The sequence below is a fragment of the Crocodylus siamensis genome, chromosome 9 (assembly GCF_052110815.1).
Source record: "Crocodylus siamensis isolate JL-2025a chromosome 9, ASM5211081v1, whole genome shotgun sequence".
Lineage (NCBI taxonomy): Eukaryota > Metazoa > Chordata > Crocodylia > Crocodylidae > Crocodylus > Crocodylus siamensis.
The window spans coordinates 56,989,358-57,014,341 of NC_143403.1; the positions used below are offsets into that span (position 1 = coordinate 56,989,358).

A 24,984-nucleotide genomic window follows, 5' to 3' on the forward strand; every position below is an offset into this window, starting at 1 on the left:
TAGCCCATGGATTATCCTGAATGATCAACACATTGTATTTTAGCACCTGTGGCTTAGTAGGGTTTTACAGCAATACCTTGGAAGAGAATGCAGATATTAAAATACCACTGTATCGTTTCTCTGTATAGGACAGGGGTGGGCAAAATGTGGCCTGGGGGCCAGATGTGGCCTGCCAGACCATTCTATCCAGCTCACAGGACCCCTACAAAATTTAGAAAATTAATATTAATCTGCCCTGGGCTGCCTGTCATGCAGCCCTCAATGGCTTGCCGAAGCTTAGTAAGTAGCCCTCTGCCCAAAATATTTGCCCACCCCTGGTATAGGATGTAGCACCTTGACTTATGGCTGTAACCTGTATTTTGAGCAGCAAAACAGTGCAAGTAGATGAAAATTAGGGCTCCTATTGAAAACAATAGGGGGACTGCCTTTGACTTCAGTGGAAACAGGGCTTGATCAAGAGTCCTGTGTGCTTTAAGGGTCTGCTACTCCTTGAATAATGGAGGCATGTTACTAACCTAGTGTTATTGCAAGTACTCAATTGGGTTTCACAGCAACATGGGCAACATATTACAGTTACTGCAAGGTAGAAGCCAGATCTATAGTTGAAAGGCTGTACAAGTCCAACTTGACTGTACTGGCACATGTGTAAAGAGAACTGAATTCAGGATTATATTCTGTCCAGTGCTAGATTTAGGCATAAGCTAAGTAAGTTTCAGCTTGGGGCGTCACGTTACGAGCGGCCTGTAAAGCAACCCTCAGGCTGCGAAGGGTCAGCTGCTGGACTGGAAGTGACTGTGGACCAGCAAACTGCGGCCCCGCAGAATTGGGTGGAGAGGCCACAACTCCTTCCGCAGGGCCTGCGGCTGCTGTGGTTGAGGCTTGGGCCCACCCCCCTGCCTGGGGGGTGAAAGCATCTTTACTTGTGTTCTGGCGGGAAATTCTGGCCACGGGGCTCTGCATGGTGGGCCACAGTTTGCTGGGCTGCAGCCACTTCCAGCCTCCAGTTTGCCAGGCTATGGCATAGAAAAGTTGGGAACCCCTATCTTAGGGCTTCAGGCCAGCATGTCATAATCCATCCCTGATTCTGTTCCTTATGCACTCTGACTTCCAGGCTGTTCAATGTTTGATTACTAGGCCTGTGCGACTCGGCAGTGATCTGATCTGGCTTCAGATCCAGGCACTTCAAATGGCTGCAATCCGATTGGGAGGACCAGACCAGGTTTCCACCTCAATCTGGCTCAGGTGGCTCCCAAGATTCGGAGCCGCCTGAGAGATCCAGCCATAGGGTATAATGGGAAATCAGTGAAATATCTATAACTTTATTGTTTCTTGTCTAGTTTGGATGAAGCTTGCAGGGATGGTAGCCTCTGCTGAGAGCATGAAACCTGCCAAGTTTCAAGAATATTGATGGAGGGGTTTGGGGGGAACTGTACCCCAAATTCTTGAAAGCCAAACTCATGTCATGGCTGTCTGTTACACCATGGGGGCGGGGGGTGGGGGGAGGTGTCAAAACTGCAGGGCTGGTAGCTCTTACTGAGGCCACAAAGCCTGCCAAGTTTCAAGGAGATAGGTGCAGAGGTTTGGGGAAAACAGTACCTCAAGCTGCGGACAAGCAAAACTTGTGCCATGGGTGACCCTGTGTGTGCTAAGGGTTAGCGGGGTGACAGCTGCAGGGAGGTTCTGGGGCCCAGCACCCCTAGCTGCTGACAGGCAAAACTTGTCCCAAGACTGGGGCAGCTGATTGTCTGTATTGAATCTTTTCTCTCCTTGGCCTGGTTTCATAGGTGCTAATTGATGCTGGTTTAGTCATTATGTAGTAGCTGAGATCCTGTGTATTGAGCTGGTCCCTGGTCCCTGAGTGAATCATGATTGGTTGATTGGTAACTGGTAACACAGTAGCTTAGCAGCCAGGCCGGTGTCTCTCCCCAAGAGGAAGACAGTCCCACAAGTACCCATGTCACAAGTTTTGCTTGTCTACAGCTTGAGGTGCAGTTTCCCCCAAGCCCCTGCACCAATCTTCTTGAAACTTGGCAGGCTTTTTTGCCTCAGCAAGAGCTACCACTCCTGCAGTTTTCACTCTGCTATGTTCTAACACCTAGACATGACATGAGTTTTACTTTCAAGAATTTGGGGTACAGTTCCCCCCAAACCCCTGCACCAACCTTCTTGAAACACAGCATGTTTCATTATCTCTCCAAAGTCTACCACCCCTGAAAATTTAATCCAAATCGGACAAAAAACCAACAAAGTTATAGATATTTTATTGTTCCCCCCATTATATCCTATGGCCGGATCTCTGAGGCGGCTCCGAAGCCCTTTGGATGCACCGAACCGCTTTGGGAAGCTGAACAAGGCAGTGCTTCAACCCAGACGTGCTGCTTTGGACCCTGAAGCATCGGAAGCTTCTCCGGATCTGAAGCTCTGTCCGAAGCCTCCCAGAGCCCTACTGATTACCTAAGCAGTGTAGAGCCCTACTCACACAATGCACTGGGGCTGGACTTGTACCAAGCAGGTCTCTACCCTACTGGGGCTTTTGTTGAGATGAAAAGTGAGTTCATGATACAGTTGTAGTTTTTCTTTCTCTTCCATCTCACCTAACCATATTTCCGTAGCAGCCTAAACCTACCGGTAATTAAAATTTGGCAGATGTTCCCAGTTCTCTGTGGCTGGGCACGTTAATTATCTTCTGGGTCTATCTGACATACTACCAGAAAATGGAAACAGCATTTCAAAAGAGAACAAGGGATTTCTGCATATGTTCCATGAAAATTAGCTACCAACCAGGCCAGGAGATGGACTTGGCAAGAGAACAGTTTGATCCCTGAATGTGATTTCTGTGCCCTCATTTTCCCCAGCTGCTCTACACTGGATTAAGTGGAAGTGGTCACTTTTCCTGTTTTGTGTTGTGCGGTAGGCCTGTGCGAAGCGGTTAGTATTCGCTTCGGATTTGGCCAATTCGGGGGATAATGATTCGATCTGGTGATTTGAATCGCTGTCCCAAATTGATTTGGCCAAATCTGATTCAGAGAATCACACAGGTCCATTCCCCACCCGCTCCCAGCCCCAGCTCCCAGCACTTTGGGGAAAAAAAGTCCTGACTCAGTGGGTGCTACCAGGTGGAGGGATGATCCCTGCTTCCCCAGAGCTGGGGTGGGCAGGCAGCCATTGGTGGGGGAGATGTGGGGCTCTCATGCAGAGCCTCCCCATGCAGCATGGGGTAGTGGGGGGCAGCGGAGATGGCCCCCCTGCTCAGTAGGACCTGGTGAGTGGGGTTTTTTTTTAAAAAAGCACCAGGAGCTGGGGTGGGTGGGGCAGCCATGGGGGGGAGGGTCAGGGGGCTGGGGGAGCAGGCAGGGGATGGGGCCTGGCAGGGGTCCCCCCATGGTCCCCTCCCCCCTCTCCCACCCCCTACTTACTTGCTCCGAGTCTGGCTCCAGCTCCCTGCTGCAACCAGCAGGGACTCCTGGAATCATTGAAGCTCTCCGAATCTTTTCAGACCTTTTATTGGTTCCCTTATTTGATCTGAATTTGGATACTGGGCCACTGAATTGGGACGAATCTCCTCTGAATCAAATCGGCACCCAAAGCTTCACACAGCCCTACAGTGCAGCTGTTTGGTAGGAAGGACTCATGTCATCAGACCCAGATTGCAGAGGGTCTGATTCTGCACATTCTGTCAAACACTGCTATTGGCAGACTCACTGTTGTAGTTCAGTGGTAGAATCCATGTTTGCCATGCACGAGACCCCAGTTTGAATCCTGATAAGCATATAACTATGGCCATTGAGGCACCAAACTTCCAGACTGGGCCTGGCCTTTGGATTCTAAGTCTCAATGGTCTGAAGTGGGGGGCAGAAGGTCTGGGCAGCTTCCACTTCTCTATACTCCTTCCTGGTGACTTCTCACATATAGACTATGATCCAGAAGAACTGATGGTTGCCTACTACTATTGGTGTGAGTGAGTGTGGAGGGATTTGCATGAGGTGGGGTGTTTTACACTCAACCTGCAGAGATGGGAATGCAGGCAGTGCAGAATCGGGTCCAATGTTTAAAAGCAAAGTGGATATTTCTAAGCCTTCTGATGAGATTATACATTTTGCTGCAGTGACTCAATAGTAAGGTTTAAAAAGTAAAATACTGTTTCACATTTAATCAAGCAAAGGCAGTTCAGGGTGTCCCCTTAGAGCCTAACCAGTTCAGAGAACTTATATAATGCATCTTGGCTTCTGTCTGATGATTACAAAGCAACGCTGCCCATGTCAGACCTCAGCTGCCCTCCTATTGCATGCAAGCTTCTGGTTACTTCACTGGTTATCATTGGGAATTACTGGCCACAGAGATGCTACAGTTGTTTGTGCAAAACAAAGGTCTGTAAAGGACTGTAACCTCCAGCTTGGGCCTGAGTTTTGCATTTGGGTCTTGGGAAACTGAGAGCCCTGTTGTTACCAGCAGCTTTCTGCTCCCAGCTCAAAGCTATAGACAGTCAGTCAAAGGCCTGCAGCTGAGAGCTGCTCTCTGTTCTCCCTGTAAGAGAACAGTATGTCCCCCTGATCAAGTCCTTGTAGAGTTCCACAAGAGCTGAGGTAAGCTCTGATGTTGAAGTCTAACCAGGGAGCATCCTGATTCTACCTGGAAGCTGAGGCTGAGGGCACATTTCACATGAAAAGGTGGACCAAGCCAGGTTCACCAGGTTTCAGGTTCTTAAGCAGAGAAAACTTGAGAGGAATCAGGCTAATCTACCCCTCCTCAGACTCTTGGAACTCTCCCTGACCTGTAACACTGCCCCCCACAGAGCCCTCAGTTATATCTTGTTGCTTCAGAACAAAGAAGCAGTCATCCACATATCTTTTGATCGCTCCCTTCATCTCCCATCCTCAGGGGGTCCCAGGGCACTGCATGCATTTTCAGGGAGAGGAGGCTGTCTACCTGGCTGATGCCAATTCACTCCTGGACAGTCTCTCTGGTTTGGCTGCTCACTGTACTAATAGCTTTTACTTGGGCCAGCTGCTGGCTACAATGAAATAGCAATTAGCTCAGTAAGCTTTAGGCTTAGGACAAATAGCCCTAGCAGCAGCAGAGCATTCCTCCATCAGGACCTTCACTGCAGAGAGGGAGCAGCTTTGCAGGTCCCCTCACAGGTGCAGGATGCAACAAGTCGGCTGGTCCCTGGGTTCTTCCCAGTGGTCAGAAGCCCTGATGAGACACAGAACTCTATGGCTGGGTGGTAAGGAAGGGCTGGTTGGGCTTTTCTGTATCCCTGTATTTTAAAAGGAGCAGTGTTACACAGGTGTACTCACTCCTGGTGCCTTGTCTTCAGTTGCACAGAGAACAAGGCAGCTGATGACAGAACTGGGAAAACCACGTTGTAAAAAGTTGTCCAGGCTACTATATTACGACTCTGAAGAACTAGGTTCAAGTCCCTGCTCTACCAAAGTTTTCTTGTGTGACCTTGGGTGAGTCCCTTGGCCTCAATGTGCCTCAGTAAAATGGAGATAGTTGCATGTGCACCTCTGCCTCACGGAGGTGTTGTGAATATAAATATACAGAACAGGGGGTGTCTGGGTAATGTGGTGATGGGGGCCCATGTTGGTTCTATACATAGATGGGCTCAGAATCATAATCCCAGCAAGCTAGTGGGGTTTTGAAGTTAACTGCTTTAGAAAAGTGATGGGATTTTATGAGGAGATTGTTTCTAGGATTTGGAGCCTTTCTCTGTGATTTTTAAATCCAGTTGTAACTGACAGTTGTTTCCTGACCCATGGAAGAGAGCTCTGTGGTCTTGCTTCTGTTGTCTGTGGGTCAGGATCCCCACCAAGTCAGACTGCTGCCTCCCTGGCAGCAGCATGTAGCTGCCAATAGCCACAGTGTCCTTAAAAGTACCGAGACAGATTATCAAAGCCCCTTTCTACTAATGGTAGTAACTAGAAATAGGGTCTCAGAAGAGAATAAGATGGTCTTGGGGAGCCATCTCCCCTTCCCATTCTTGGAGGTGGTTCTAACTGGGTAGGACATTTATGCTTGGGTGGCATCTCAGCTCTTGCTCTGTTTTCACTTATACAAATGAAAAATAACTCCACAGATAAATATAGCTGGTATACACAAGATCACAAGCCGATTTTGGGAGCTTGCGTATCTGCTAATCCTAGTAAAGGGATGTGTTTTGGGTGTGTCTGGGAGGAGGCCAAGCTAACACCCGGAAGGGGAAGTCAGCTTTGCAGAACCTGGAGGCCACAGGATAATGACCTACTGCATCTGCTGACTTGCTAGTATTGGAAAGGGGAGCTGCTCTTAAATGACCTAATGGCTCTGGAAAGGTACCCAAAGTAACGTCTCTGGAAAAGGGAACTGCGGCATGGCCCAAAAATTACCTTGCTTTGCAGCATGTGACAATGCTTGCTTTAACCTGAAAAGCTGATACGGCTAGAAGCTTTTGTGTGATTGGAGGATCAATGGGAATAGGAAGAAGTAAAGATATAAAAGTCATAAGAACTAGGCCCTGGGTGGAACTACTTCGGGGAGGACAAGGCGGAGGACCTGATAAAGGAGTTAGTCTTGCCACCCTGGACGCAGGGTGGGGTTCCCGAGACCCATCAGGTAATAACTCAGGGTAAAGGGGGAGTGCCCTTCCTCCAGTCTGACGTGCTTACAACTTGAAGTTTTCTTTTGTGCTGATTTTATGTAGTCTGTCTTAGCTTTTTTTTTCCAATAAAGAAAGTTATACTTGTTGGTTTGTCTTAGTGTGCAACCTGTAAATTACTCACCTTCCCTGGGGAAGAGAGGGAGCCCTGACAGTGTGTCCATCTGGCAGCTTCTACCAGTACCAACTTCATGCAAAATTACAGCGTTGGAAGGTTAATATCTTACTTGGCCTGCAGGGAGAACTGTCTATCATGGGAGTTCAGCATTATTGAATGGAACATGCCTTGAAGGGCAGGAGGAGCTTTAGGGACTATAAAGAATACATAATAAACCAGGGTCATTATATTTTGGCCCTGCACAGTTTGGGCTGAGGTTCCTTTAAGGGAACAGGACTCAAATGAAACATTTGGTTATTGTTCAAATATTTGAATGTAGCATTTCTCTTGGGGGTGTAGGCAGGGCTGGGAAAACACCAGGCCATGGTAACGCTAAGTTTGAGCTGCTGGAATAGTTGTTGTGTCTGGTGTGACTAGGAGGGACTCTGGGAGGTTGCTTCTCTTCCATCCCTTCCCCCTCCAGGACTCACCATGCTTGGGACTTTCTCCGTGGCATGCCATGCCTGTGCCATTTTGAATGAGGGGTCAAATGGTAAATCAGCTGCCTGCAGATTCTGTCGGAGGACTTCCAAGGATCATATTCCTGAAACGAAAAGGACAACTCAGCCTTGGATTGTGGAGCTCTGGTACATTTTGTCAATGTACCTGGGCTGACTGGGCCAGCAGAGAACTAGAGATGAAATAAAGGATTGTGTGGGTGAGTAAGAAACTAGAGATGAAGAACATGGGACAAAGAGACAGAAGAGCCAGAAGGAAGTGGAGGGGGGGAAGGCAGTAAAGAAATGGGGTAATACGAGGGGAGATCAAGGGAGAGAAAAGGAAGATGAAACAGAAGAGTCAGAGGGGGAAACAGAACAGAGGAAGCAAAGGGAAGGAGGAAAGAGAACATACTGATGGGAGCTCCAGAAATGGGAGTCAGGGCTATAACAAGTGGAACTTCCCCAACCCAATCTCAGTGAAGTTCCGTGACTTGTCCCCTGGCCAAGGCCCTTCCTCTCATGCCAGGATTAAGACTAGGCCTGCAAATGGGGGCAGGGTAAACTTTCTTTGCAACTGCCTTAAAGAGTGCCTTGGATACCATCCCAGCATGGGCACATCCCTGCTTTGGCCTGTGGGAGCAGGGCTAGTATTTAGAAAGGCATTACTGCTCAGAAGCAGCCATATGAGAGGTAGTACCTGTTCTAGCCAAGGGTGTGCAGTGGACTGGTGCTTGTATTGTAACCATTAGAGGCTCCCAACTGTTGGGAAACATTTAGATTTTCCCTGCTTCAGCCTGGGGGGTTCTCCTGACAAGACTGCCTGTCTTGTCAGGTATCATATTCCTCTTGTTGCTCTCCTGTTTTGATAAGTCATTCTGTTTTCTTAGACATGGCTGCTTCCAGTCCTTTGTCATACTTTCAAAATACCTGAATCTTTTAAAAAAGCTCAAAGACATGACCATCTCAAACTGAATGGTTCTGGGGTCCCAGCCAGTTTCCCACTGCCATATTAATAGGTATCACTTGCTCTCCTCCGCTCACCTTTGAGATCAGGTCTGAAAATCTGCAGTCCCTTACAAAAAGTTCCTAGTCAAGAATTCCCCAGGAAAGCCATATGCTGTAACTCTACAAAGGGCTCCATCTCCAATGCACTATAATACACAACCTTACTCACTCCAAAAAACAACATATGCTAGCTGCTATACAATACAGTTAAAAATATAAACTTGCAGGCTTACATAATCCTGAAAGCGCATGTAACCAACACACTTTGGAATGACAAACAAATCTCTGTATAAAAATACTCTTCCATCCAACAGTGTCATAAAGGAATGTGCTGGGAGACTTGATCCTCTTTGCAGTGCTGCAATCAGCAGTACTCCTCCAATGGTATATTTCCATTGCAGAACAGTGTACCAGGGCAATGGTGGCACTGCCTGGATGAAGTGGACAGACGGAGTAAGAATCGGTGATGATAGTTTATGTCAGTGGGGAATTGGCTTTTTCCTTTTACTGTTTATTTCCAGGATTTCACAATATTTAGCTTATGAAGGTGTAGAATTCTTATTTATTCATGCAATGTATATGCTGCCCTTCCCATCAAAGGCTCCTGGTGGCTTGCAGTAAGAAAACAGAATGACTTATAAAACAGGAGAGGAACAAGAGGAAAATGTGTGGTAAGAAAACAAAACCACTTAAAAGGGGAATTAGAATATCAACATAAAACACAGACCAACTAAATAATATATTGACCTAGCTTTGCTTGCTAAATGTCTGCCCAAATGCAAAGGTCTTACAGCACTTCCTAAAGATATCCTGACTCCGGCTCTGGCAGATTGTAAGACGGAGTTCCAGAGCTGCTTGATAAGTGCTTCTTGTTAATTCTTGTTAAAAGAATAACATGACTAGTCAAAAATATTATTTTAGACTGGAAATGCCTTTTCAACTAAATGAGAACTTTCACCTGGAAAAAGAATTTACATTAAAAGCTAAGGGAGAAGTGTAGAAAGCCAAAGACACTTCTGAAGGGAAAGTTCCTTTTTTTTCTTGTTTTGATTGCAAACATTGGGAATTTTTTTTCAGGACTGGGCTGCCTAAAAATCCCCAAATATTGCTGACATTTTTTAATAAACACTTGAAATTGTTCAAAGAAAACTCTTGTCCCGCCCTGCTGTAGAGAGCATAATGTGGGGACTGTGGCAAAGATTCTCAGAGCAAGTGAGTAGCTTCTGGTGGGATGAAATTTGAGTAATGTGTAGGATGGTCTTTCAGGGGCAGAATTAAATCCTTGGAGATCCTCTGCCTCAGGGAGTCCCTACAGTGGCTGTTGCTGGCTGAGCCTGGGACTGGAATATCCATATGCTCCCTGCATAGCTGGCACTTATACACCATTCCCTGGGAGGCTGGAGCTCCTCACAGCTAGTAACTTCACTGAATTCCCTCCACTAACTCCTGCTGGTAAAAGATGGCCCTGAAATACTTACGCTTCCAAGCTTATTTTTGCACACGTTCTAACTGTTCTTGTCTTTGAATAGTCCTTGACTTCTCCTATCAAAGTTGAATGACAAACAACAGATCTAAAGGCTACCCAAGTGCCAGGCTGTTGATTTCATCAGGTGAAGGGTTCGCAGTATCTCTAGTTATCTTGTTATAAAAGCCCTCCTGGCTGTCTGCATTCCCATTCCTCAGCCTTGTGACTGCAACACAACATATGTGTAATTAGGGATTTTATAGCTAAACATACAGTGAAGCTGTCAGAAAATATGCTAATTCCATTCTTTATTGTGAGTGATTAGAGGACCACACTTCTGGGCAAACAGCTGTGCTGGAACTTTCCTAGGAAGAAGCTGAAGCTTCTTAACTCCCTTAAGACATGGTGTGTATGTGATGCTACTGCATGGCTTTACAGCTGATGTATATAGTGCTATTGGTGACAAGCAGCTGGCAAGGTGTACTGGCCACACCTGCTCACAGGCCCCATTGCACTGTGCAGTGCCAGTGGGACTGGCATGATCTCTGGGGCCTAGCTGTGTTTGCTTGTTTCTCTGCTGCCCACTGCTGTGCTGAACATCTCCAAGTCACTCTTTAGCTTTAGTGCTTACCAGGTTGCTTTTGAGAGCCTAGCACAGGGCTCTGCAAGTGTTCCTCTAGTTTATGCCTGAGGCAGCTCTAAACCTGCCTCTTCTACCTCAGATGCCCTTGGAATCAGATACCTGATTTTATTGTAACCGGCAGAATGGAAATTGTGCTTGCTTTTTGCTTAATAGCTGTAATCCAGATTTCTACCCTGCCAAGTGTCCAGGGGTGAAGCAGAAATAAACTGAGGAGGAGACTCAGTGCTACTATTTTATTCCTTTTTGTACCTGGGAGACCTGATCCTTCAAAGTGCTGAGTCTGTTCCACTCCTCAACTTAAATCCCATTGACATCAAGAGCAACTGAGGTGTTCAGTGTCTTCAGAAAAAGGGGGGTGTTTCTAAACACACACAGGTGTGTGCAGCCCCCTCTATAATGGTGTATAGAGTAGACTCTGCCTGCCAAACACCATGTCAGGGTAGCTCACCTGGGATATCGTATACTTTGTGAGACTGAGGCACCAGTCAAAACAGAGGATTTAGAACTCCAAGGCCTCTGATCATGGAAGGCATGGTTGACAAGGTGTTTATATTGGAAGCCCCTATTTTCAGATGCTTATAATCTTTAGGATGCAATCACCCTCTGGATGGAGATTTTTCATGCAACCTCCCCACCGGAGAATTGCCTGGGGGTTGGTACAGGGAGAAAAGAAAAGCTCTTTTCTTTTCGCCTTAGATCCTTTAGCATGATTATGTCTGAGCATTTAGATGCATTTGAACAGGGACGATGTGTAGGGGGTGCATAGCAGTGCACCCTCTACAAAAAGGCAGTGCTGGCACTGTCGGCGGCACCTGTGGGAGGTCCATGATTCCTGCTTACCGCTGCCGCATGCCTACTGCCACCATGCCCCCACAGCTGCCAGGGGCTCATGTTCATGGAGCGGGACATACATAGCTGGAGTGGACAGTGCCTGGCATAGAGGGCCACATTCTGCACAGGTTTTGAGGCACCAAAAAAGCAGAGTAGTAGCACATTGTTCAGTTAGTTGGGGTTTGCTATAAACACCCTCACTTGTCCAGAAGAACTTCTCTCACTTAAAAACCCCCCAGACCTTTTTGACTAAGAACTTTCCTTCCACAGCAACCCAAACACATCAGGGACTGGGCTATAGCACTAGGACCCCTTAGGTGAAAAAGGACCAGTCTACTTGCATGACCCCAGCTAAGAAAATATCTAGAAGTAAACAGCAAAAATGGTGAGAAATCTGATTGTTTTACTGATCCACAGGTCCCTTTAACTCTCCTCTTCTAGGAACAGATGTCAGGTTGTACAAACTGCTGATCATAGAAGTGAAAGCAGTGGATCAGGGACACACTACAAAGCTGTTCATTTACGGCCACACCTTTTAAGACTCAAGGGTCGCCATTCCTTCCCCAGACTGCTGTGCCCTCCCACAGCTGGGGGAGATTTAGCTCCATACTGAGGGGGCCTTGGATAATAAAAAAGTCTGTCTGGAACTAGTGCATGAGTTAGGAAACAAAATGAGGGAAACAGTAGGTAGAGATTTCCTGTTAACCAGTGGTGATGCATACGGGGTGCACATGCACACTCTGACCGGCCACGCTTGCCACTTAGGTGATGGGCAGGAAGGACAGGCAGGAGTGCTCGTGCTCACCCTGCAAACACTGGATGGAGAGTAGAGCACCGTGGCGCACTGCAGTGATCGGCCACGGGGGACAACCCCCCACCCCAGTTGGCAGGATTGGCTGCAGGGGGGACCTTCCCTCTGGTTGCTGACTGGTCTCTGGTGTGGGCATGTGCCTCCCTGACTAAGTAGGCACCAGTTGCCTATGCATCTGAACAAGGCTAGATATTGGAATCTCTGCCTGATTCCATCTGTACATGTGAGCACTTAATTGCAGCAAATACAGAGCCCCAGAGGTATTTATGAGAGGGCAGGTCTGCATTTGGAGCTTCAGTCTCTCCCTCCCTAATAACAGTAGCTGGGTTCCCTGTTACACATATGGAGTGATAGAGAATTGAGCCCAGGATATTTTTGAGTCAAATGCATTGGTTCCTTTGCATCTTTGGACAGTACTAGTGAATGTGATCCATAATTTGATACATTTGTACATGCAAATTGCAGCTGTTTACTGTCTCTGTGAGAATGAATTTCCTACCTTCTGTACATTTAACACATCAACACTGAAGCTGTTTGATTTTAAATTGTCTCCTATATAAATATGTGGGATTATATACGTCATGTCATACTGTGGGAGCGTGTTGGTTGTTTTGGGAGAACTACAGCACTTCCATTAACCCAGGGGAAAATGGGGTGACATTGATCAGTTAATTAGGCTCATTTCTATGTCAACTTTTTATCACAAAGAAGGGTTTTACCCTTGACTATTGTATTAGAAGTCTTCACCTTTTTTGGGCACTGCAGATCTCTAGCTAGGCTCATCAGGAGGTCATGGGAGATAGGATCCACCAAGTTGAGGAAGGTAGCATTCTTGTAGAGAACTTCACTGAGGAATGTTCCTTCTAATCCAAGGTCCTATAATAAGGAAACACAGACTGTTAGACTCGAGCGCCATTGGGAGCATAAAAATGCTACATTTTGCAGCAGCTCTTTGAACAACCATGTTAGGGACCAACCAAATCTAGTTGGACAATGGAGAAAGCCTTCTAACAAAAAGCAAAGCAAAAATGTAGAGATGGGGGGTGGGCAGAGGGGAAGGAGTAGATAAATTATGTAGTAAAAGTTGAGTATGTATTCTGCTGTTACAGGAATTAGCAGAATGGAAACACAAACTGGGAACAGACAGGATTGAAGGCTTGTAAATAAAGTATTTAGTAGGCCTCAGGTTAGAGTAGAGGTGGGTAATTATTTGGGCTGCAAGGCCACTTAAGTTTTGGTGAGCTGTTGAGGGGAGGGGGAAGAGTGTGTCCCTGGCCTCAGACCCTGTCACAGCTGCTTACACTACCTGGCACAGCTGGGGGGGAAGCAAGGGGCTGGGGACATGCCAATTGATGCTATTCAACCCCAGGCCTGTCTGAGCTGCACCCACCACTAGGAACACTGTATGGAGTGGGCAGGTGGGTGGGAAGGGTCTCCATGGAGACCAGCCCAGGACCCCCATGGGCAGGGCACGCTTGGCTGGACAGATAAAATGGGGCTCCAGGGAGGTGGGAAGCAGCATCCGGGAGCAGGACAGGGGGGCTGGAGCCAGGGCTGGGATTTCAGGATAGTGACAGCACAGGATTGGGGCCTGCTATCCACTCCCCACACATCCATTGCGATGGGTGCTGGTTCTGCCCCAGGCCTTGGCCCCATGCTGCCACTACCCCATGATTCTGGCCCTGGCTACAGCCCTGGAACCAGCTCACCTGTTGCATTCCTGGACACTGCTCCCCACTTGCCTGTGGCCCCGTCCCATCCATCCGGCCAAGTATGCTGTACCTGCAGGGGGTCCCAGGCTGGTCTCCATGGAGACCCTGCCTACCTGGCCTGCTCCATCCAGCACCCCTGGCAGTGGGCATGGGGTGGATGGCTGGGGTGCCCAGGCAGCGAGTCTCGAACTGACAGTGGTGGCAGAGACACAGGCAATAGCAGTTAGAAGTGTGAGGGCAGAGCAAACTGCTGCCACAAGGGGTGCCAGGAAGCCAAGTCTGGATACTGCATCACCACCACCCTGTCACCAGATCCCATGGACTACAGCTCCTGCTGTGCCTGAGAGCCACACATAGGGACAGGGTAGGGTGTGCTCTGCACTGGGCAGTACCTCTACACATGGGCATGGCAGGACTGGCCACACATGCCACAGCCTGGACTGCCCCCAGCACCTGAGCTCATGGGCCATATTTTGTCCACCCCGGGTTAGAGCCTAGTTGGCAAGAATAGGTAACCAGTGTTTAAAATCTACCCATAAAACTACAAAATGCTAAACAGCTTCCTAGGATAACTGATAAATTTCCCATCTTTTCAGAATAAGTGTTTTTCATGTGGTGCATCTTGTGGGACGTACATGTACTAGCTGTTGCAATTTTTAACATTTTAACCACCATTTATGGTGAATTCCCGGTATGAGGTGGACATAAATGCAAAATACTAGATAACGTTAAGATTTAGTAGCCTAGTAAATTATAGGTACCCTTCAATTTGTGGGGTGCAGAAGCACTATCTTGGATATAGTTTTATGCATATATAAAGCTGTGCCATGGGAAATTATTTGGGCGGGGTGTAGGAGAGAGATAGGAAGATGTTCCAGGTATGTTCTCCTACTTCAGGAAACCTCTAGCAGGAACCCATGAGTAGGTAATGGATCAGCCAACCATTGTTCATTGCATCTTATTGCTTATTTATAGTACAAGCTACTAAATCTGATTTAAATTATTTCTGAATTAAGTCTGAAAGCTAATTTGTGGGGGAGCAGCCTTCTCTCAGCTTTCTTGAACCTCATGAATACTTGTTACGTTGTTACTCAGAGGGTGGGCTCAGCCTGGCTCAACTGTTCACACCTCATTCAGGCTCTTCACCTTGTTACTCAGAGGCCTGACATCTAAGAACACCTGTGAAATTGACAGGACCGTGTCAATTTCATCATAGCTAATAACACAACACTGACAGTGGTTGAGAGACTAGAAGAATTAACAGCCCAATTCATATGTCAGGCAATTTTTTGACTGCCAAAGCAACCCACTTATATGGGTTAGACCATACTTTCCAGTTTGCAGCTGCAACATTTATGTGGTGGTTTATTAAAAAAAATGTGTTCAAGTTAGCTGTCCTGACTGGCTTCTTTGTGCAGGTGGCTGCAGTCATTACACATCTCTAGCTACTGCAGCTAAGTCTAGTAATATCCCTGAATCTTGGGGACCGCTTCCATTCTTAGACTACTGATTGATTTAGCAAGACTGGAGATTGGCTACCTTTTATAGGCATGTGTTGTGAGTAGGTTTTACTAAGGAAAGGTGAAAGACACTCCATCCCAACAGGAGCTATAGAAGGGCCAGCAGTGGGGAATGTTACTGCTATTCCAGCCTCAGTGGGCATGTCAACACCCCATCTCTGATATATCTGGGGAGGGATACTCCCAAGCATGCCCCTCCTCTCCATTCCAACTACATGTGCCAAACCCAGCAATGCTGCAGCAGGGATCCTCCTGGGCTGCAGCCCCAATGACCACTCTCAAGATGTTGGTGCCTGATGTTCCTGAAGGTGATCTCAGGATCAAAGCCAGGGCAGTTGCACCACTACCTTCCAGATACAGAGTGTGCCCCTCTCCAGACTTGCCAGGGACACAGTCTGGCCATAGCTGATGTGTGCTGGGATGTCTCTCTATGGATAATGGCACAGGAGCATATGGTCTGAGGGACCAGGTGGCTAGTCCTGGCCTTCCCCCAAGACACCTTGGCCCAGCTCCTTAACAGTACTTAGATGCCTCTATGCCATTGATTTCAGTGGGAGTTGGATATCTAAGGGATTTTTTAAAAATTGGCCTTTTGTTGTCTGTTAGCATCCAGGTAGTGTTTTGCAGCACTATGTAATTACTAAATTTCAGCATTTGCATCTCTAACAGCAAGTCTGCATGTAGCAACCTCAGCAGGTAGGAGGACTTTTCTGTGCTATAAGTTGAGGATCAAGTCTTGTCTGAGAGTGAGGGTAGCTCTGATTGTAATAATGTAAATGGAAAGGACACCAAGTGCTGGGGATGGGGAGGAGAAACAGATCAGGAAGATGGAAACCTGGCAATGAAATCAACATCACTGAGAAGAAACTGCACTGAGAGGGCAGGAGGAGGGAGTGTTCACAAATGGAAGGGGAGAGAGTGGATGACAAAGGTTCCTCTGGGAAGGACTCTTCTGGGGCTTGATTCTATCAATGTGGAGGATTCTGATGAGGGAATAAACAGATAATTTGTCCAGTTTTTGCTCTGCTGTCAGAGGAAATGAATAAGCAAATGGGTGCCCCATATGTTCTCATTACTTTGCTGAATCTGTTCTTTAGCACATGGAGTTAAAGATGCGTGGACAGCTCTGAAAGGGAGAGCAGCAAGCAAAGTCCCTGCAAAGACAGAACCATGGGAGGGACAGGGGAAAGTGCTAGAATAGATTTTGACCCTAGAGAGCAGCAAAAGAAAGGGGAATACCTTCTACTCCCCACCCCTAAAAACTCTCACACCAAGCAGAAAGCAGGGTACAAAAGCGTCACCAGCTACCAAGCCAATGGGCAGAGGTAGAAGAGATCATATGCACTCCAGCCCCAGTGCAGTTAGCTGATTTTATGTACATAGATGATGCATAGGATAGCTGCAAGCAATGGAGGAACCTAGTTTATGGGTTAACCATAGACAGATGTGTTATCAAGTGGGGATGCTATGGTGGCCACCTGCATGTGGGCTGGAAACATGTCAGGGCATTATGCCAGCCTCTAGCTTGACTATTAGACCTGGGGGAAGCTGACAGGCTCACCAGTCATCTCCATTTCCTGAATGCGACATAACACATATGGAAGTGGAAGGCTTTTGAAAGGGTGACATGGCTGGAAACAGCAACATATATCACAGCAGTAATTAAACTCTGTAGTTCAGCAGCACCATTTGGAGTTGTGCATTAAAGATGAATCTGCATCCCCATTACAAATCCCGTATGGGATAGCTTTATAAATAATGTAGCTGTAAATATTCACTTCACATTGATAGTCTCTAAATTCTCAGCCCAGAAGAAACATTCTCTAGTGCATCTTCTCACTGCCTCTGTGTGTGCGCGTGTGCATTTTTCTTCTCATAAAATACAGTGTTAAAAGCGTTTGGTTCACAGTTAAAAGAAAGCACAGAACCAGGAGTTTGACCAGTTTTCTACGTGATCCATTAGGTTAAAAATGATGGCACCAGCTTCCAAGCTGATATGAATCAGATTAGTATAAATGAGCCAAATCCTGCCTCGCTGGCACGATACCTATTTATACCAGTGGGCTGGCCCCTTGTTTTTAAAATACCCTTTATGGCAGTTAACAGTGCTGTCGGCACTGACATGTAGAGGCCCCACTTGGGCCGTATGTCCTGGGCTTTGAACAGTTGCACTCCAGGTGCATCATGTGCCCTTTGCACATGCTGGTGCAGGTTCAGAGAACGGCCAGGGTTAGGCTAAAATGCAGTGCCCTCCTGGAGGCAGGTAGGGGCGGGCACTCCTTTAGCTGAGGCTGAAGGAGGTGGAATTCCTTCTGGAGCTTTAGCAGAGGGAATGCACACAGGAGCAGCATCTCTGCTTTTGTATCCAAGGCTGAAACTACCCCCTTCCTCTGCCTTGTCTCCTGCCAGAGACTGGGGTCCAGCCAAAACCCCTGTCTCATCTCTTCGAGATGGCTTGCTCTGCTCTGCCACCACAGCTAGGGTTCCCTAAGCCTCCTCCCCATCTTCTTGTACAGAGAGAGCTTTATAATTACAAGGCATGATTTGCAGTGAAGCTAACCTCCAGCTCCAGCAAATGATGACTGTCTCCCACTACCTTCCAATAGCTGGCAGTCCCCTCCCCTGACATGCTGTATTGCTCTGGCAGCATGCTAAAGCGACTGTTAGACTCCCTATGCAACCAGCACTCTACCTAGACTCCTGGCAGCCCCAGGAAAACTTCAGGCCCCACTTCGCCAGAGATGATGATGATAATAATAATGATAATCGGACAAAAAAATTACCATTGCAGGCTCCCTTTCTGTCTGGGCCTGTGCGGCTGCCTGGTGCCCATTCCTGTGTCCAGCCCTGCGTGCAACAGAGCACCTATGGGGCAGAATGGAGCTGAGAGCTACAGTAGGCAAGATAAATGGAGGAGCATCCTGCCATACCCAGACAAGGAAAGAAACTGGGAAGACTTGGAAGGGCAAAGCAGGAGCAAATGAGAGTATTGGATGGATTCCCTCCATTTTATGCAGCCAAATGAAATCATTCTGTGATTAGTGGATGCATGTTCAGTTCCTGTATAAGCACACAGAAAAGATGCTTGCAAATGAGTCTCTGTCCTTCAAAGGAAACACAGTAACAATCAGAAAGCCTGAGATGGGGACTGGGGACTAGAGGGGAAAAGTAAATTTGAAAGTTAAACAGGCAATTCAGTAAGATGTTCTCAGAGGAAGTGTAGACGGAGGTGACGGATGGCTCAGCCGGGCCTGAAAGAAGTTGGCAGGCTATGTCCAAAAAATAGGTTTCCTCTCTATCGTCCTCTCCAGATGGTCCAGTGACTCAGCAGTGAAATCCCAGCTGTCATTCAGTGGACCTTCTGGAGACTTCAAGATGAACAGAGATTGAAATGCTTTGGTTTGGGCACCCTAGGAGATAACATTTTATAATTCTGGCCTCTGGCAACCCCTGGGAAAGTCCATTCATGCAACATCACCAAGTTTGTGAAGCAAATCGCTGCCTCTTTTTTTTCCACAAACTTCTGGTAATAATGCATCTTGTGTCCTTTGTGACCCTTGTCTAAATTAAACATGCACATGTGCACACACAGAGAGGTTTTCTGTAGAAGAGGTACTCTTCTATCATATTTTATGTTAAGGAACTGAATCACTGTTTTTATGGCAACTCACAGACAAATACTTAGGTTGCAGAAGTAAATGGTCCTAGTATAAATACTACTGCAAGGAGATGCAATAAAATTAAGAAATCATAACTTTCAGGCCCAATTTTGCAAAGTCTTACTCATATAAGTGCCATTTATTCCCATGAATAATCCCATTTGCCTGGACTATTTGTTTGAGTAGAGCTACTCATAGGACTAGGTGTAAGGTGGTTTACATGAATCCAAGTAAATAGTCTGCATCTGATACCCAACAAATCTGTGGAACTTGATGCTACCAGTGGTGCTGCTGCCTGCTGTGCTTGTACTATTGTAAAAAGATGCCCTAGTCTTATGACTCTAGGGCAGGCTGTCAAGCGTAGGGCCTGCAGAGCCATGTCATCTAGTCCACAGGGTTACCAGACAGGATAGGAATTTGGGGGCACAGTAAGCAGGAGCAAGGCCTGCCATCAAAACCAGAGGCTCTGCTGGGGATGCATATCGGTGGCAGGGGCAAGTGATGGCTGTTAACCCCCAGGGCTGCCTTTGGCTCAGGAAAAGCCCCATAATCTGGATGCAGGCTGCAAGGAAGGCTGAGTCTGACACCCCTGTCCTAGGAAATCTACACATGTAATGGAGCCAGGCCCTGCCCCAAAGTCTTTACATGCTTATTAAACTTGTGAATCAGATGGAGTGAGGCAAACCACTCAGCATGTTTCCACTGGGGATTACGCCCTTATATGAATGGGCATAACCCTTGCTGGGTGCAGAACTGTAAAAGCCCTCAATCCTCCTGTTTCACGCAGTGCAACCCTTGGGGTTGAGAAGTGTCCCCCAGTTGCAAAGCCAACTGCCTTTTGGGGATGCTGCTCACAATGCCAGTATCTGGCCATTGCCCAAGGCAGGGCTAGAGGGAATGGGCTGGTTCCAGGGTAGTGATGGCTCTTCCTTTCTGCACAGTTTGGCACCGCACTGTCTGCACATTTGCTTTTATTTCCTGGATTGAGACAGCCCACAATGAGTTTGCCCCTAAGACACTGACCTGCTCACCTTCCCTTCCCTGCCTGGGTCATCCTCAAGGAGACACTTGGTCTGCAAATGCCACTGTGGAGCCAGTGGCCCTGGGGGCTGCCAGTTTGAATAGACTCCATGGATGGAGCCAATTCCTGGAAGCCATCTGTTGGCAGCAAGGACTGAGGAGGGGTGCTGAGCACCATGCAGCTTCCAGGGGCCTTGCTGAAGGAGGCTCTTCTGTCTCTGGGAGTTCAGCTTGAAGCCCCCTGTTGCTGCAGACTCCCAGGCCCCCGCCAGCCTGAGCGAGGGAGCTGACAGCCTGCCCCCTCCCCAGCCTCTTGTGCTAAGGCACTTGGCCAACCTGTTCCCCCAGACTTGGAGCCCGGCAGGGACGAGAAACCGCGGATTTGGAAACCGGCAGCTCCCCCCTGCCTGGGCAGCGCCTCCCGCCGCTCCTTTCTGCCACTATTGTTGTAGGGGAACAAAGAGAAGAGGCCGCCTCCCTCTCCCCACGTAGACACCTAAGGACTGCTGAGCCAGCGCTGCCTGCCCGGTGGCGGAGCCGCACAAAGCGGCCGGCCCGGCTCGGCCCGGCCCTGCCCCGCCCAGGCTCGCTGCTCAGATCAGCCCGCGTTTAAAGGGACCCCTGGGAGGGGGCGACCCGAGCCACGCCTTGTCGCTCCGCGGAATGGCCTGGCCTGGGCGAGCGTGTGATGCGGTGGGGACAGAGCAAACGACCTGGCTCTAAAGCGGGGAGCCCGCTGCCTCCCCGGGGCGCGCTACTCGCGGGCCTGGCTCCGTGCAGCCGCACTTGATCCCAGTGCAAAGGTACCCCGGCAGTTTCCTTCCAAGAGGCGGAAAAAAAGCAGCCGCCCCCACCCCGCCGCCCGCTTCCAAGTGTCCAGTCCCTCTCCGGCTGGACCAAGGAGGAGGATGTGGCCGGGCACTCCGTGCGCCCCAGCACCTAACAGCCCAGTCCAGCGAGGCCCGCTCCCCGATTGTGTGTATGTGTGTTTGGGGGGGGGTCCAGCCCAGGCCAGGTAACCCCCTGGCCCGATTGGGGGTGGGGAATGGGTGTGCCTGTCCCAGTGTAGCCCAGCTCAGCATCATACTCCCCTGCTCCGATCGAGGGGTGGGGAGGGGTATGAACCCAGCCCAGCTTGACCTCTGCCCCGATTGAAGGGGAGATGGGTGTGTGTGTCCCAGCCCAGCCCGCGGGAGGGGGGTGTCCGTCCCAGTGTAGCCCAGTCCAGTGTGACCCCCCCCCCCCGCTCGGATCTGCGTGTGTGCACGTGTGTGTCTCAGCAGAGCCCGGCCCAGTGTGACCCCCTGCCCCGACTGTGGTGTGTGTGTGTCCTGTCTTTACCAGGCCACTTGCGTGGCCGCTGTCCGCATGCCCCCGGCCCCATGTGCTTTTCCCTGGCGTGGCTACGGCGCTGCCCGCGGCCCCAGCCCTGCCGCCGCCTTTGTGTCGGCCCGGGGCCCGCGGCGCGTTGCCGTGCTCGCCCCCGCGTCGCACCCCGTCCCCCGTTACCTTTCGGAGCAGCCGGAGGATATGCACCGCGTGCTCGCGCTTGTGCTCGCGGACGGTGGCCTGGATCTCCCGCAGCCAGCCCACCCGCCGCACGTAGGGCGCCGGGCTGCTCCTCCTCAGCACCCCGGACAGCTTCTCGGAGCTCAGCAGCAGGGAAGCGAACTGGAAGTCGCCCCGGCCGCTCTCGCCGCGCCGCTGCGGCTCCTTCCGAGCCGCCCTGGGACCCGCGTCCTCCCCCGAGGCGCCCTCCTCCTCCAGGCTGCTCTGCCTGCTGAGCCGGGAGCCCATGGCCCCGGCCGGCACAGAGATCGCCCCGCGGGGGCAGCAGGGGCGTGGGGCGGGCCCCGGGCCGGGTGTCTCAACCGGGGCGATCTCACGGCAGCGGCAGCGGGACCCGCCGGGTTGCCGCGGGCATCGCCGCCGCCCAAAGGGAAAACCAGAAAAGCAGGCGGCGGTTTGCCCGGAGCCTTTCCCCGCTCGGGGGCTGTTCCCGCATCAGGGGCAGCCGCCCTGCCTCGGCCGGGGAGCGGGAGGCGAGGAGGTGCCCGGCCCGCGCCTCGCAGCGCCTCCCGCTTTGTGCCGCCTGCCCCAGCCCGGCCCCAGCGAGCTCCCGCGCGCCCCGCGCCCGCCCCGCCCTCGCCCCCTCCCCGCGCCCGCCCCTTCGCCGCCCCGGGCCCCGCTCGGCTTTGCGAGGCGCCTGTCCCTTCCCTTCCCTGTGCACGCCAGTGCACGCCCAGCTCGGTGTGTGTGTGTGCTGGGGGTGCGCGCGTGTGTATACGTGGGTGTGCTGGGGGGGTCTGTGTGCTGGGGTGTGTATACGTGTGTGTTCGCTGGGGTGCACGTGTGTGTATGTGTTTGGGGGGGGGCTGTGCGTGTGTGCGTGCGGGACTGTGGGATCCCTGTGTATGCAGCAGACACGCAGCGCTGAGACCCGCTGCCGTAGCATCCGTGCAGCCTTGGCTCTTTATGCATTCAAGCGCAGTACAGACAGTCTTGTGATTCCAGGCGCTGTTAAGCAGCTGCTGCTGCTGCCACCTGGATCCCCAGAAGAAGGGACGGCCCTAGCATGGCTGATGCGCCCGGGGCTGCCTTTCACTGCCGAGTCCAGCTCCTTAGGACACAGCCTCTATAGCCTGAGCACAGGTGCTGTCTGCCGGGCTTGCCTCTTTTCCAGGTTGTCCTGGAGCACTTGAATCACTGGGTGTTTATTCTGCTGCTTAATCCAGATCCCCAGCTGCATCTCACTGGGGAAATTCATTTGTTTTTAACCTAAGGGCTGCCCTCTTTGGTTAGAGCTCAGCCCTTAAGTTAAAAACAAATCCACTTTCTCTTTTCTGCATTTTTCACCTCTCTGATCAGTGCCTGGGATTTCCACAGCCAGAACTGGGGATGTTGTGACATACACCACAGGGCAGGGATCATGTCTGCTTGCTCTTACCTTTTCCATCCATCTAGCTGTTAGAAACAGTGGCAAGGTCTGGGTTATCCCAGAGCAGGGTGAGAATTACAACAGCAGTCTGTAACTGTTGGTCAGATCCTGGCATGTTTCTGTGACTGGTGTGGATAGACCAATAGATTTTTTCCCTCTTTGTTAGCCATACCATGTGATAGACACTCCCATTCACATCCCCTCCACCTCCCTGCTGCAGGCTGTCAAGAACAAGTTTATTACTGCTTTTTCTCAGCCAGAATTATTTCTATCCATTTGAGGGTGGTGAAATGATGCTAGCCCAGTAGCCACAGCCACATAGCTCTCACAGTTCTCATGTGAAATTGGGTGAGACCTCACTATGATCTTCCCTGGTAAGGGGTACTGGACTCTCTCCCAGAGCTGAGTCTGCCCTGGCCCAGCTCCATCATTGAGTGTACATCAGCATGGATGAGGATGTGCTTGTGCTCATAGTAGGTGTTTCTGGGCAGCTGGGACCACATGGATGAAAGGAACATGCACACACTACACACAAATCTGGGTGCAGAGGCCTATACTGCCACCTGCTTGTGGACACACAGATGGTGTGAGGACAGCTCTGTGTTCCCATTGAGATTGAGGCATTTTGTGTTCAAGAGGAGCAGGAATGGGCCTGGAGCAGGTACCTTTCATACCATGGTAGTGAATGATCATTTGTCCTTGTTATTGTTTATTATTGGCATTGTGAGATATTGCTCAGCACTATGAAAACATTACAGATAGTCTCCCTTCCCTGGATCTCATGCTCTTGGAGGTCTAGTCTACTCCAACATTTTGCAAGCACATCTGTGTTGGGTGAGGTGGAAGAAGATCATAACCACTACCTGAGGTGGCTATGCCAGTGGACCTCCTGGTTGGGGTGCAGCTTGGCTGATAGAGGACGGTTTCTCTTAGCACCTGTGGTAGGGAGTAATGATGTAGCTATGCTGGCAGAAAAACTCCTTCTGTCCACATGTATCTTGTCTCTGCTGGCAAAGCTATCAGGGCAGAACTGTCCCTTGTCCCACAGGCTTTCTTAATTTTGTCAGAGGAGCTGAGTGAAGCATGGTGATGAAAGTTTACCTTCTCACTGTACCTGTATGGTGCAGAAAAGGAAAGGATTCCAGGCTGCAGGCTGGGAACTGTGCTGGTTGGGGAGAGTTGCACAAGTGTGCATTTCTGGTGCATTGTTCCAGGAAGGAGGATGGCTCCATGTTGGTAGGCACCTGCTCAAAATGACCCTTTCTCTTCTGCCATCTGTGTTTCCATTCCCTCCTGCAATCCAGTCATCGCAATTATGCTCAATCAGACACACATGTTCCACAGAGCGCTTCCTCGTGCAAGAGCAGGCCACAAAGAAGGGAGGCAGGGGGTCGATACGAGAAGATTCTTGCAAAGAGGCCCGTAGAATGGAGAGATTAGATAACCTCCATCTTAGGAGCTTTTTCCCTTTTGTTCCTTGGGAGAGGTGATAGACTGATGGCACTGGAAGTTGAAGGCTCATATTTATCCACAGAGCAAAGAATACCAAAGGTTACCCCTCAGACCATTTTATTGGCATAAAGAGCACTCACTATGCATGCCCAGGCAGGACTCAGCTTCTCTGGTGAGACACAAACAAAATAACTTAGGCTGTATCTGTTAGTCCAGGGGTGTTCAACTCCTGGTCTGTGGGCTAGATCCAGCCTGAGAACCATATCAGCCAGCCTACAGGTTTGCCTGACGGTCCAGAAATTTGTCAGAGGGGGTCAGAGGCAGCATAACTTGCCGCTCCAGGGTGGCAGGCATCTGGCTTGGGTCGGCTTGTGGTGGACCTACAGACGAATGCTGTGCAGGATCCAACCTACAGATTGACTTGCACCACTCATCTAGCCCATGGAAATGCTAGTCTGCAGCAGACCACAGCATTTATAGAGCTAGAATAATCTGAGTGGAGTAGAAGGGTGTGATTTGTACTGGGGCAATGGCAACACTAAGGGGATTCATCCCAGGAGAAAGGAGGAGAGATCGTCAGACCCTACCCCCCAGGGGTAAAATCAGCCTGGGACTCTGTAGAGGAGCTCCTGTTAGAGACACCCCTCAGGCATGGACAGTATCTGCATATCACCCAGGCATCTTGCCCTGCTTT

General features: G+C 49.7%; 1 protein-coding gene across 1 annotated transcript in view; it reads right to left on the reverse strand.

The window, feature by feature from the left end:
* The window catches only part of LRRC75B (leucine rich repeat containing 75B), a 39,365-nt gene extending 17,363 nt beyond the window's left edge, over positions 1-22,002 (reverse strand). The window contains exons 1-3 of the mRNA XM_090063546.1: positions 21,410-22,002; positions 12,737-12,865; positions 7,226-7,338 (exon numbers count right to left, since the gene is read on the reverse strand). Of these exons, the coding sequence (XP_089919672.1) occupies positions 7,226-7,338; positions 12,737-12,865; positions 21,410-21,697 (530 nt within the window). The 5' untranslated portion in view covers positions 21,698-22,002. The remainder of the gene's footprint in view (positions 1-7,225; positions 7,339-12,736; positions 12,866-21,409) is intronic.
* Positions 22,003-24,984: the final 2,982 nt, after the last annotated feature.